This window comes from Eptatretus burgeri, chromosome 15 (assembly GCF_056783735.1).
Source record: "Eptatretus burgeri isolate ZD-2024b chromosome 15, Ebu_testis_v1, whole genome shotgun sequence".
NCBI classification, from domain to species: domain Eukaryota; kingdom Metazoa; phylum Chordata; class Myxini; order Myxiniformes; family Myxinidae; genus Eptatretus; species Eptatretus burgeri.
The window spans coordinates 19,708,214-19,722,503 of NC_140975.1; the positions used below are offsets into that span (position 1 = coordinate 19,708,214).

At 42.4% G+C, this 14,290-nt stretch overlaps 2 protein-coding genes across 2 annotated transcripts in view; one reads left to right on the plus strand and one right to left on the minus strand.

The window, feature by feature from the left end:
• The first annotated feature begins 2,047 nt into the window (after positions 1–2,047).
• LOC147011683 (uncharacterized) lies at positions 2,048–10,517 on the plus strand. Its single transcript, XM_085857178.1, has 3 exons — positions 2,048–2,241; positions 2,605–4,087; positions 8,670–10,517. The coding sequence occupies exon 3, from the start codon at positions 9,563–9,565 to the stop codon at positions 10,484–10,486; it is 924 nt and encodes a 307-aa protein (XP_085713304.1). The 5' UTR covers positions 2,048–2,241; positions 2,605–4,087; positions 8,670–9,562; the 3' UTR covers positions 10,487–10,517.
• Positions 4,648–14,290, minus strand: part of LOC147011684 (calpain-9-like) — a 74,799-nt gene continuing 65,156 nt past the window's right edge. Inside the window, exons 15-20 of the mRNA XM_085857176.1 lie at positions 13,885–13,949; positions 13,369–13,437; positions 11,513–11,591; positions 11,187–11,303; positions 5,062–5,120; positions 4,648–4,917 (exon numbers count right to left, since the gene is read on the minus strand). Of these exons, the coding sequence (XP_085713302.1) occupies positions 4,891–4,917; positions 5,062–5,120; positions 11,187–11,303; positions 11,513–11,591; positions 13,369–13,437; positions 13,885–13,949 (416 nt within the window). The 3' untranslated portion in view covers positions 4,648–4,890. The remainder of the gene's footprint in view (positions 4,918–5,061; positions 5,121–11,186; positions 11,304–11,512; positions 11,592–13,368; positions 13,438–13,884; positions 13,950–14,290) is intronic.

Genomic DNA, 14,290 nt, shown 5'->3' on the forward strand with positions numbered 1-14,290 from the left:
ACATTGCAGGATTATTTTCGAGGAATTTTTTGTCTACGAAGTAGACAAGATGACAGCTTTTGGGTCCGAAGTATCGTTGTACTGTCTTTAATGTTTGTGTGTATTAGGATTCCTTTTGTGAAGCTCATTTTTATGGCTTTGCTTTTTGTGGAATCTCTTTGTTTGGTGAAATTTATTTATTTGTGTCCATTTTAAATTTAGTCCCATTCTTTAGGGGGTCCATGTTTGTGGACTGTTGTTTTTTTTTTGCTGCCTCACTCGCTCGTATCTCTTAATAATTCATTGTTTTTCACCATGTCCTTGTACTATAACAGTGGAAGCGATATTGAATTGAAAAGGGAGAAGTATTAAAAAATTACATAATATGTTTAATTGTAATGCAAACCAACTTATTTCATCCCACTCCAGGACGAAGGTCTCCTTCATCTTCAAAATGTTCAGGGGGGCATTTTGAATATTCACTACGCTTGCCAAATGCAGGTCACCGAGAACGAGCAGCCGTAGGAATCGAGCCCATCATACCAGCCAGGGAACGAACAAACAAACAAACCAACAATCTTTAACCACTGAACTTGAAAAATAATTTTTACACAAATCGGATTAATTATATCAGCGCAGAGTGGCCCGAAAGTCCCTTTACCCCTCCGGAGTAACGCATTTACATTATTTTAAAACTCTTAATGTACAGCTTGTATTGTGTAGTACTTACAATATAATTAATCAGTCATTGTATCTATATGTGCTCCATCATACAGATACGATGACTGATTAATTAATTATCACAAGTACTGCATAATATAACCTGTATATTAAGAGTTTAAGAATGAGTGCGTTATTGGGGGTGGGAAAAGCGACTTTCAGGCAACCATAAACCTATAAAATCTTGGGCTATATTTCCACATATTTCAGCAGGAAACGATGAAATGCATCTACAATACTAACCCTCACCAGGAGGCCCTTGAGAGAGTAAAACTAGAGCGAAGTCGATGGTGTGCCATCGCAAATCCCCCACGCTTCCCACTTAAAGCAAAGTTGAAAGATGGTAGAAAATTCCACCAAGATTGACCCGATATCAAATTTTGAGTTAAAAATATCCCCCCCCCTGCCCCATGGGGCATGAACTGGGGGCCAAATCTTAAAAAAAATAAAAATCGTTACATATTCCATGCGTCGTCTGATGTCGATTGCATATACAAGTTTCATTTAAAAATAACAATAAAAAAGTGCCTGTAATTGCATCTTTTGGTATTTTAACTTTTCACCCCCCAACAGGACCCCAGGGGACGGAACTAAAAAAATTTTAAAAAAAAGATACTGCTCTCGCACCTTCTTGTGATGTGTTGATCATAACCACCAAGTTTAGTGAATTTCTGCACAACCGTTGTGGAGGAGATAGCGTAACGGACAGATGGACAGACAGAGCTGATAACAATATCCTCCCGTTTTTTTCTTCAAAAAAACATGGAGATAATAAACCACATTATACTATGTATGGGTTAACAATCCAATAATGTGTTGTTGTGCTGTGATGCAATGTTTCGCTGAGCTCAACAATTAAATCATCGAATGCGTTAGTGTTTGCTGGCTGTCATGTTTTTGTGTTAATGTAACTGGTTATAAAACTTTAAGAAGTCCGTCATCTTATTGAAAGAGAATGAATGCAAAACAACACAAAACATAAACAGCGAAGGCCTTTCGGTCCATTGTGCCCGTGAGGAACCTCCGGTGCTCCTACCTATCGACCACTACCATAAGGGAAGCTTGTGATCACTTTTTCATATTTTGAGCAGAAATGGTTTGTTTCGATATTATCTCTTAAAAATAAATAAATAAATAAATAAATAAATAAATAGGTGATGTAGACCCTGAAGTAACCTGTTGGTAGTTCTACAATGAACACTTTCCATTATACCAAGGTTTTCTCTGTCGGTATATTTACAATTGTCTCTTATAACATATATTACAACTCTTCTTCAATAATGAGATTAACAAATCTGCTTACTGTTCTATATTCAGAACCCTGTTCTGATTTCTCCTGTGCAGATCAAGTTTCCATGGATATCTTGTCTAGCCTCGCTTTGAATCTTGAGCGAGCTATAAACTGCCATCCCGCTGTTTCATATACAGGGTAATTCATCAATGCAAGTGACATACATCATATGACCAGCCAGAAGACCCATCTGCCAGCGCCGCTCTTTGGTGGACGTTTAAGATCTCACGTTGGACTTTCGCGAAGAGTCGGTGAGTTATTGTTGGCACGTACCCTGAATAAATTACAACTTCCTGTCCTGATTGACAACTGGAAGCAAACGGCAAAGCACCCAGCGTAACCCTTGCCAAGAGCCTGCTTCGGTAGTCCCGACGCTCTGCGTAGAGTATGGTACATTGACGTCGATGATGAGGGGTTTCCAGTGTTCTTTCCTTTTGTTCATTCATCCCCAAGTTATGCGGATGAATGTGCTTTCCCCCCTCATCCTTAATGTCATTACATGCATGATGAAAGGATGTTCCTGATGACCTGGTGGGACATTTGCTTCGATAAAGGATGTAAGAATGTCATCCATTATTTAGATTTTCACACCACCGCTGCTCATGTTTTGACAGGTGGTACGAATGGTGTTGCGCGATACTCAAAAGACCAATGCCGCTTTTGCTTAGGCCAGAAGAACGGCTGGATACCTGAACACCACTTTTTCAATGGAAGCCACGACCCAAGCACCACCATGCTGCAACAACATTTGGCATTGCATTGTGGTTTGTCACAAGATTCCCTTTGATTGTTGCACCAAGGTGAGATGACAAAGTACACACATGATGTCCTGCAGCCACGAGCAATGTCCCTTACTGTGACAGACATCGTCTTGGAGGAAAATGGCATCCTGTGCATTTGAAACTTAACATGGAGGTTCTCATGTTATCCTATATCCTACATGCTGCCATAGCTCACAAGTTCCTCTGATCTTTCTCTAATTAAACGTTTGGCAGTTATTGGTCAAATGTAACACCAAACTGACCGTGGCGTAATTATGCTGAGTGGAGACCGAACCAATTCGACGATAACCAAATCCATTTAATGTGATTGGTTTTGTCAAGGTGGGCCACTTTCAGTACGAAGCTGTGTTCTCGAATACATCGCCAATCATTACCGTTTTGATATTTCTTGGGATGAGGTGAACTCCAAAAAGTTCAAGTTCACGCAACACTTGAGTGCGTTTGTGGAGTTTGCAATGTTTGGGTAAAACCCTTCTCCAGACGTCGAAGGTATCAGCAATTGCAAAATTTACAAGGACGTCATAGACAACGGACAAATCAACAAACAGTATGCGGGATTTGAACCTGTGATCCCAGCATCGTGAGCTTGTGCGCTCAGAATGGCAACATGCAAATATCGACGTTAATAAATCGGATGTCCTGTCTGCTGGCGTTTGTGGAATTTGAAGATCTTCGGAAAGAGGAGGTTAGCCATCTCCAACAAAATGGCCAAGTCCCAAATCCCTGTCCTAATTACTCTTGAGAAGGCAATGGCAAACCACCCAGCATAGCACTTGCAAAGAAACTGCTTTGGCAACATCAACACTCTGTAAATACAGTGCGGTACATCTCATCATCAAACTGGTCATGGTATATCGGTGGCTCACCCTGAATACTGCCTCGGGTACTCCAACTACCACCACCACAAAGTACGTCTATAAAATACGTACGACAAAACCACACAATACCCGGCGAGGGTCTGCAATCGTTCGTTGCTCATTCTAGTTGTTTTGCAGCATTTGGATGAAGTAGGACATACGAGGGGAAGAGGATGCATGGTGAACAACGTCATTACCCCTCTCCCCTCACCTCCCCACATTTTCTTAAAGTCATCCGGCACAATGCAAGGTCTGAAATGTAATGCAGCTATGAAAAAAAATTAATAAATCCGACTTCATCCGCACATGAATTCTGGCGTAATCTCCATGACCCAAGCCTCCGTGGCAATTTCTTCGAGTTAGCTCATGCGTTGAACAGCTGTGAACGAGACATGGCTTCGAAAAGGCGGCGGCATCTACTCATCGGCTACGTTCTCCACCATGGACTACATTTCATGGTACTCGTGTTTTACTTGCACAGTTCTCCATTCACGATACAAATTATTGCATGCTGCACTGTGTATGCGAGATTGGTCTGGCTTCTTGACATGAACTTCTTGATATGATCCATCATGGCTGGAGACTTTAAATTTGTGGAAAAACTTGAGAAAATGAACTTGGACCAACTATTACGCAGTATAATAATACGAGTTCTCTTGCAAGGAACTTCAACACATGAGCAGGCTATCAGGCCAATCAAAGCCTGCGCAAATGGTTGCCAACCGATGGTCTGTCCACGCTCTATCCTTTTTAAATGCCGAGCGTCAAGCAATCAAGCAACACGTACCATTTTAAAAGTCTTTGGTACGACTCGGTCGTGATCACTGATCAGGTTCCAATCGCCGACCTTCCGGACTCAGAGTATTCGGACTTCTGGACCCTTTAACGAATACCATTTCACCTTTACTTTTGTTATGTGAGCTGCTCAACATGCTGTTTGTTTAAAATTGATTCTGGATGCTCCGTCATGAGTGATTTTGTTTCACAAAGGAACAAAGAATGACCCTTCTTTACTGTATTGTATAAAATTCCTCATGTTTATTTGGTCTTTTGACCATGTCACCATGATATGGCAGCTTGCATGCAAATATGAAGAGTTCTAAAATATCTTGAGATAAGGACCACCACCTCTAAATGAATAATGTTTGAAAAGTGAACGAATATATGAAATAACAAAAGATACCGATGCTATACTGGTGTTCTTTTACTGTCAGGGCCATCATCCGCACGACAAGGATTGCGTTGATCCGAATGTCATTTGTCAGGCGTACATGGTGACGTACAGCCACTGTGGAATGGGGGGGGGGGACAATTAAAACACAACAACAAATAAATGGCAAATCCGCAGCACTCGAATCAGAATGTATGCAATGCCTGTGTGAGTCGTGTGGCTTTTCACAATGCAAAGAGCCTTTTAATACATTCGCCTTACCTTTCCGAAAGGCATCTTCACAAACCTTTTATTTTCTGGATCCATTGCGTAAAACGTTCCTGCGAGAGCAAGCAGGCGGACGCAAGATCAAAATGCAATTCCCAAAAATTGCCCAAGGAAGGTTGTCGCCGTTTGATGGAGCAATTTGTTTTCTTTAAGCACAGTGTTCATCGTTATTTTCTATGCAGCCTGTGGCTGCTGGTCGCATCATTGCTCAGTTAGTCGAGTCAACTGGGCTGCGTCAACCCACCCAGTGTTATTTAATGGTAAGAGAGAGAGAGGGACTCAAACTCAAGAAACTAAGATGTGAAGCCAGCCACCTCAACCGTAAAGCCAACACCAGGCATAGTATAGTTTAAAACATGACTGAACACTTAACAATACAAACCTTACCGGAGTATGTAGATTACAGTAGATCTGAGAATGAATGACCTATATCAAAGTAGATCTGGTTGCAGATACACAATCACTCACATAATAATGGTTGGCAGGATAGCTTAGCGATATGCATGCTTGAATTTGACCCATCCAGCCTGGATTCACATCACGACCAAGTCACAAACTGTCACTCTGGTGCTTTGCCTGTCGGGTGATTAATTAATTATATCAATGTGTGCGTAGCATTAGGGGCGTTGGTGGACGGTAACTATCCCAGTGTCTTTCGAAGTTGTGAGTGAGTTATGGTCGGTACCCTGGTTAAATTACAAATTCCTATGAGGGGAACATCAGCCCTGGTCAGCCAGTTACAGAAAGACTTGGGCCGGAATTGTTCCCCTGGCTGACCACACACGTGTGGGAATAATTGGGGCCCTTGAAGAAGAGATGTCAACAAGTCACTTTATCCAAGTATAAAGCAAGTCTCAAGTCTTTGAGGGAAAGTCTCAAGTTCACACTGTCGTTCTTTGCTGATGATGTGGTTTTTACCGTGTGAGACATAATCCGTGCCTGATGCTCACCATTGAAGCCGAGAGGTACGATTGCTATTTAAACGATGACTTTGGTCATCATTGGTTTGATGTTTATACGGTATGCCCATCTTGATGAGAGTAAATAAGCCCCAAATCCAGATAGGTGGCTCTGTCTGGAGTTTAACTAATGGCGACCATGAAATCTGTCTTTTGACGTGAGTGGCTGGGCTGATGCCTCCGAGTCGGAGGTGATGCCTTGGTGTGTACGTGCGCAGGACTTGTGTCAACTGGAGATTGGTGTAGTGCTCGTCACATTCCACACATTTCGATTTACCTGCTGATCACATCACGTGCCTTCTGGTTGAATGGTTTGCATTAGCGGGAACAATCGTCTGGGTGGCAGACGGATGGTTGTTCTGTGTGGATTATGCGGTTTTACCATGTGAGGAATAATCAGCGGCGATGTTCAACAGAACAGTCCATCTGAGGTATAAACGACGAATGTGGTCATCATTGTTTAGATATTTATTGGTATGCCGTCATACTCACAATCGCCAAGCCCTCCCTATAAGTTTTCCGTTCAATGCAAAACAACCGAAGCAACTGCTAAAAGCATCATCAAATTTTGATCTTAAACATCCACCAGCTAATGCCGGCAAATGGGATGCCCGTTTAACGTCCTACCGAAGGACGGCACACACATTGATGAATAACCCTGTCTGTGAAACACGAAGTTGACAGTTTATAGGTGGGTCAAGATTCAAACCCAGGCTAGACAGCTTCGAGGCGAGTGTACGTACCATCCAATGCTCGGCCATCCTGCTAGCCCAGTATATGGAATGATCTCCCTAGAAATCTCGCGAAGGCAGAAACAGTACATTGGTTTAAACTGGAATTAGAGAGGTACTTTTAAACTAGAACAATATGTATTGGGGATCGAGGGATATGTGGATATTGGCAGGACTGGTAAATATCTTTGACATTGACTGGTTTGTTTTTATGCATACACAGTCGAGGCTTGTGGGAGAGCTATTACTCGTAAACTGAACTGGATGTCTATGAGAGGATCACATCAAAATGTTTCATCCCTCATCCTAAAAACTCTGTTCATCCTTCAAAAGAAAAATGAATAAAATTCTGCTGCCGGTCACCATTATTGTGGAATCATTCAGCATTTAATTAACGTATAATCTATCAGCTCCTAAAATCAAAGGGCAAGGTAACTTGCTGCCAACATCTAAAACATGTCTCAATTAAATAGTTTATACTGTGTGGTATACCATATAAAACTAGAGATGTTAAAGAACACCTTACCCCACAAAGTCTTGAGAAAAAGGACATGGGAAGGGTCTTTTAAACTCTTGCTTTGGCTTTATCGAGCACGATTTATATTTACTACGAGCCGCGGTTTTGTCTGAATGTTGATATTCCCCAACGCTGAGTGTGAGCGGAAAATTTGATTGGTTGAGATATTTTGTTTGAGTACTGCGAAACTGGAAGAAGATTTGTGTTCTACATTGTTGAAGTATATAATTCCATGTAAATAAAATAAAGGTTTTAAAGGCTGTAGAAAACAAACAAACAAAAATAAAACCCCTTTTTTTTTCAGAAGTGTACCGCTGTTGATGCAACGTTTTTTACTCCACCTTATTTAACACGTTACATCAGTTCTTCATGCCTGTTGCTTGCGTCCTTTATGACATTCCTGAAAACCATTTCCTATTTGGAATGATTTTCAATTTTGCCTGATTACCAGGCTGATAGACAGACTGAAACAATTACCTTACTCCTCTCTGTGCATGCACTCGGGACAACATTCCTTGCAATTTGCCAAATTCAGAGCCAAAGTACTGCTAAACTGCAGGTTCATGTTCCGATTTACGTTCTGATTCATGTTCTGCAGTGTTCAAAATATATCATTCAAATGAAATTAAGTAGTTCTTCAATGATAGACTGACATCTGTTGACAGACAGACAGACAGACAGACAGAGTGAACCAATTTCTTCACCCTGCTATTGGCTTCACCTGTGCAGTGTAAATATGAAATATTTAATGTATCTACCACACTCACTCAGTATTACTTGATGGCTGATCGAGTTCGTCTGTGCACATCATTTCACATTATAGGGATTCGATAGTAATAATGTAATATTTTAAATTAAAAAAACTTTTTTTATGGATTTACAAAAATATAATTGACAAGTGGTGGGGCAACTTAGCATAACAATTGTGCATTTTGTGAGGAAAGCACCAAATTTGGCACACTAGTTAGTCCAGTTGCCAGGTTGAGTACCTTGTTGTTGCGAGAAGTGTATTGTTTTTTGATGGTTTCGTACTCGCAAGGGTCTATAGAAAAAATTTAGCTTGGTTGCTGGAGTGGCAACCTTGGGGAACTCCGATAATTTGTATAAATCCAAGATGGCCACCGCGGACGGAGGTGGAAAATAACTTTTCAACCAATCAACCTACAATCACGTGTGATACATTTTTTCCATATAATTTCGAGGTGAGGAATCGATTTCTGAGGTCAGTTGTGTGGTTCGGGGGTCAAATTCAGGGTCAAAGGTCAAGTTTAATGGCATTTTTGGACTATTGAGGGGTTTAAAATGTTTTGACCCCTGCATCAGCTGCAGATCACTCCTACTAGATAGTTGATGAACGATTGCATTGATTCTAATCTCACCGCTTCTTCTTTTCAGAGAAACGTATGATACCTGACTCAAGGTATCTTCTCCCGGTGTGTCACGGAGGTGGAGAAGAAATGAAATTCACTGAGATCGGGACCAAGAAGCTCATCTCGTGCGCCAAATCCCGTGGCGATGGGGATCTGCAGGCTAAGCTACAGAACATTATTGATGTTGGTGGAGATGTGGCAAGCATAGCCTGCCACAAAGGTTGCTACTGTACTTGTACATCAAAAGAGAAAATTGAGAGTGAGAAAGTCACAGAAAAGAAAGACTGAAGATGAGGGTGTAAGGACAACTACAAGGTCTCAAACAAAGGTAGCTGACAAAGGTGTGTTTGAATACAAACGTGATTGTATGTTCTGTAGCGAGGAATGTTTACCCATTGATTATAGACACCCAGAAAGATGGGACCGCGTTAGTGAGTGTATGACCAAAGAACGTTTTGACACAGAACGTAACCCACTCCCAACTATGAAAGATATGCTCCTTGATGTTGCTGAGCAGCGTAATGATGATGTCACTAGAAGGGTCAAGTTGCACCTTGCTTTTGTTTCTGATCTACCTTCTGCTGAGTGCAAGTACCACGTCCGCTGCTGTAACAGTTTCACGAAAGTCCCCACATATGCTGATTTTCTAACTGGTAGTGCAGATGAAAATGCTCTGAAGGAAGTCATTCTGTACATGAACCGAGACAGGTCCAGAATATGGAATTATGTTGAACTGCATTCCCTGTACTCGGATCGAGGTGGCAAGCTCGCTCGACGTGACATGTTAAGCAAGTTGACTGACTGCATGAGTAAGGATGTTATCGTTGTTGTGCTGCCATTTTTGGTTTCCGTGAGTCCGTTGCTAAAAGTCTCGAGATAGTTAAGGTAGATGATACGGATGAGAGGAGCATTGCTTCCATGGTGAGGCAGATCAAGCATGAGGCACGGTCAGTCAAGTACAACAGTGCCAATTGTGACCTATCAGAGTTTAAACAGGCCAACACAATCAAGGCGACCAGCCCAAGTTTGTTGAAGTTGGTTTCGGACCTGGTCTCTGGTGGTAAAGTAACCAAGAAATCTCTGAGCCTGAGCCAGTCAATTCAGAGTCACGTTACAGGTACCACAAATCAGACATTAGGACTGGCCGTCAAACTGTTGCACCGGCACGGCAGTTCCGAACTTCTCAAACCCCTTCATGAACATGGCTTCACAACCTCGTACGATGAGGCCCTGAGATTCCGAAAATCGGCCGCTCATCTACTTGGTGACAATGCACAGATTCTCCACCAGTTCATGGGGTTGTGTAGAACCGTTGGCGACATCTTCGCGTGGTTTAACAACTTCGATCTCCAGGTATTCACACCCAATGGTCGACGCACTACCCATGTCCTCTCACATGAATTCCAGCAACCTCATCCCACAGGTATGCTGGAGTATGGCCGCGCTAAGCCAGGGATGCAGATCATACTTGCAAAATCTGCTGACCAGCAGGCTCCACCTGAACTTGACATCACGAAGTATGGGTGGGAAATAAAAGATGGCACCCCAGTACCAGCAACCTCCGATCAGCCCCCAGGACCCCAAGATCTCATGGATGTAGTGCGGTGCGGCTGTAAGGCGGCGGTGAAGGCATGCGGCACTGAACGTTGCAGCTGTCACCATGGAAAGATATCATGCACTGTGTACTACGCTTGTGTTTGTAGTGACGCCTGCTTCAACCCGTTCAAGACAGGAGACGAAGACCAAGATGAAATGGACGAGGAAGGAGAAGCAGATGTGGAAGATGACGAGGAAACTGAACATCTTGATCTTGCATTCGGCTCTGATGATGAATGGGAGTGATCGACGTTACTGAATAAACGCTTGACCACCATCGCTCTGAAAATTTCATTATTATTATTTTATTTCATTTTTGGCCAAAAAAGACCTTGAACTTCACCTTTGACCCTGAATTGACCCCAAATCACAAACTTGACCTCAGAAATCGATTCCTCAGGTCAAAATTATACAGAAAAGAGGTATCACACGTGATTGTAAGGTAATTGGTAGAAAAGTTATATTCCACCCCCGTCCGTGTTGGCCATCCTGGATTTATGCAAATTAGCGGAGTTCCCCAAGGTTGCCGCTTCGGCAACCAAGCCAAATTTTCTCTATAGACCCATGTGAGTACGAAACCATCAAAAAACAATACACTTCTCATTACAACAAGGTTGAGTACAGAACATATACGGGTGGCAAACGGACGAGTAGCCTATCATATTATGAACAGATTTGGATATTGGGCCATCTCAAATTCAGCCGCTGATGGCTGTGGCAGCCATTTTCCACTACCATCAAAAATTTTGAGATGGCCCAATATCCAAATCTGTTCATAATATGTTAGGCTACTAGTGTGCCAAATTTGGTGCTTTCCTCACAAAATGCACAATTGTTATGCCATATTTAGCTAAGTTGCCCCACTAAAGCAAAGAATGCTGCCTCAGATCAAAGACACTGCTGCGATTTCACATCGTCCAACACCATGAGGCATTCTGATACTCACGGAATGAGGCTTCGAGACGGGTGAGGCAGGTTATGTAGTCATTGAACTTTATGTTCATTTTCTCGTCGGCATAACGTAATGTGAGCAGTTGGTACATCTGGTTATTCAGACGGAATCCTGCATGCACAAATAACAACAAAAGGAAAACTAATTTCCGACTTGTTCTGCATTCAACTTTATAAACAAAAGAGGTTCAAACACAAAAAGTCAAGCTACAAGGTAGCACGTGGACCTCAAGATTACCTTTTTCACAATTTGAACATTTTTCTCTGTTTGGAAGAAACATGAAAAGTTTCAAGACCACCTTATCGAAACCTGCACCTCACCTGCAGAGTTGAGTGCGGTGCGCATCTCGTAGGAGGACATCATGCCATCCTTATCCAGGTCATGCCTTCGAAATATAGCCTGTGGCAACAACATGCACATAAGGATAGTGGTTGGTGACAAACAATAAACTTGTTCGGCATTCCATGTCCAAGGACTAAAAACTTCATCATGTACATGAGTAGCTTCAAGATGTGTCAAAGCAATATATATATGTATATATATATATATATATATATATATATATATATATATATATATATATATATATATATATATATATATATATATATACATATATATATATATACATATCAACATCAGAACAAAAAAAAATGAAGGTTGCAAAAAGGTCATTAACGTCCTGTTAGCCCATCTGCCCATGCAGTGGAGTGTGTGTGCGTGTGCGTGTGCGTGTGCGTGTCCACAGCATAACTTTTTTCTTTACCACTTGAGCTCTTGTCATCAAATTTTCAACAAACACTTATAAGAACATGGAGAAAACCAATTAATAATTGAGTAAAAAATGTCAAAGGGCAAAGTCACAGTGAGTAGAAATAAGGCTTCTTTGCCCGTCTGCTGCGTGAGACAGCCGGCTTTTGTAATCGCTTCCGTGTTTCAGTATTTATTTACCATTGAGCTTCTGTACAGGAATTTTATTTTATTTTTACCATTGAAGCTTCAATCATAAAATTTTAAACAAACATTTATGATGAGAATATGGAGAACACCGACTAACACTTTGAACTGAGCTCCTTGGACTTTTGGCTCCCTTACCGTGGGAAAAAACTCTGGCTGCTCAGGTAAATGGAGGCTTAAATAGCGGCTGGTAAACTGGCCACTTGGGTATATGGAGGTTTAAATAGCGGCTGGTAAACCGGCCACTTGGGTATATGGAGGTTTAAATAGCGGCTGGTAAACCGGCCACTTGGGTATATGGAGGTTGAAATAGCGGCTGGTAACCCAGCCACTCAGGTATATGGAGGTTTAAATAGCGGCTGGTAAACCGGCCACTTGGGTATATGGAGGTTTAAATAGCGGCTGGTAAACCGGCCACTTGGGTATATGGAGGTTTAAATAGCGGCTGGTAAACCGGCCACTTGGGTATATGGAGGTTTAAATAGCGGCTGGTAAACCGGCCACTTGGGTATATGGAGGTTTAAATAGCGGCTGGTAAACCGGCCACTTGGTATATGGAGGTTTAAATAGCGGCTGGTAAACCGGCCACTTGGTATATGGAGGTTTAAATAGCGGCTGGTAAACCGGCCACTTGGGTATATGGAGGTTGAAATAGCGGTTGGTTAAACCGGCCGCTTGGGTATATGGAGGATTAAATAGAGGCTGGTAACCCGGCCACTTGGGTCAATGGAGGTTTAAATAGCGGCTGGTAAACCGGCCACTCAAGTAGATGGAGGTTTAAATAGTGGCTGGTGAACCGGCCACTTGGGTATATGGAAGTTTAAATAGCGGCTGGTAAACCAGCCACTCAGGTATATGGAGGTTTAAATAGCGGTTGGTAAACCGGCCACTTGGGTATATGGAGGTTTAAATAGCAGCTGATAAACTGGCCACTTGGGTATATGGAGGTTTAAATAGCGGTTGGTTAAACCGGCCACTTGGGTATATGGAGGTTTAAATAGCGGTTGGTTAAACCGGCCACTTGGGTATATGGAGGTTTAAATAGCGGTTGGTTAAACCGGCCACTAGGGTTCAAAGGGTGAATACACTTTACCTTTTCTTCCATCAAGTTTAGTTTGAGTACAAAGTGGATGTGGACAGGCTTTGCATTTTGAGATGCTTTCGAGTTGGAGGGTTGTATTATTACTGATGAAGGTGACCATCAACTGATAACTCTTACCTGCCAACCCTTGATCCTCTCCCACAAGAAGCGGAATTCCTCCAGGCCCAATTTTCCCGAGCCATCTTTCTATGGAGTATGATTAAGGAGTTCCTCATGACAGTGCAAATGTACTGTACAAACACACCACGGTGTGGGAAATTACTACAGAGATGAACAAGCACAACTCATTCACTGGACCCCCAGCAACAGCGTGGCAATCCGATCAAAGTTGCCAGCGACAATTATGCAAGTCAACGTGAATGCCAGTGTGGGGAATAGCCAGGACCACATCGACAGCCAATAAATATTTTTGAAGTACTTGCCAGGTAAGGTGGCTGAGTGAGAAAGCACATACACACATGCATGTACACACAAGCATATACACACACACACACACACACACACACACACACACACACACACACACACACACACACACACACACACACACACACACACACACACACACACACACACACACACACACGAAGATATTATACAGCCCAAGAAAGTATATGAGGCAAGAAAGGATGCATCCATGAGTGCCACCATGCTCTTGCAGGCATGCATACTGAATCCCTCCGACTGCAGCTCAGAGTCTGTGGGTCAGGAAGGCCGTGAAATAAGAGGTATGAGAAACTGGTAGAACCAGCACCAAAACAATGTGCAGAACTATAATATAACCTCAAAATTATTTCATCATGGCATCTTTAAAGTGTTCCAGTCGAAGGTCGTCTCTGTATTACATAAGCAAAAGCCCTCCCTCCTCCGCCCCCCCCCCTCCGGACCCCTTCTGCATCCATTCAGATCTCCTGAATCCATCTACCCCAACTCTTATTCCCATACACAATGTGCAAATATCTCTTTATTGCTGTTCTGCAGATTAGACAGAGTAAAAGAGGATTCATATTATTTAAGGAACTACAGAAAGCAATTGAAG

Excerpts from the sequence above, each read along its gene's own strand:
- LOC147011683 (XM_085857178.1), top strand. The coding sequence starts at position 9,563 with ATGGTGAGGCAGATCAAGCATGAGGCACGGTCAGTCAAGTACAACAGT.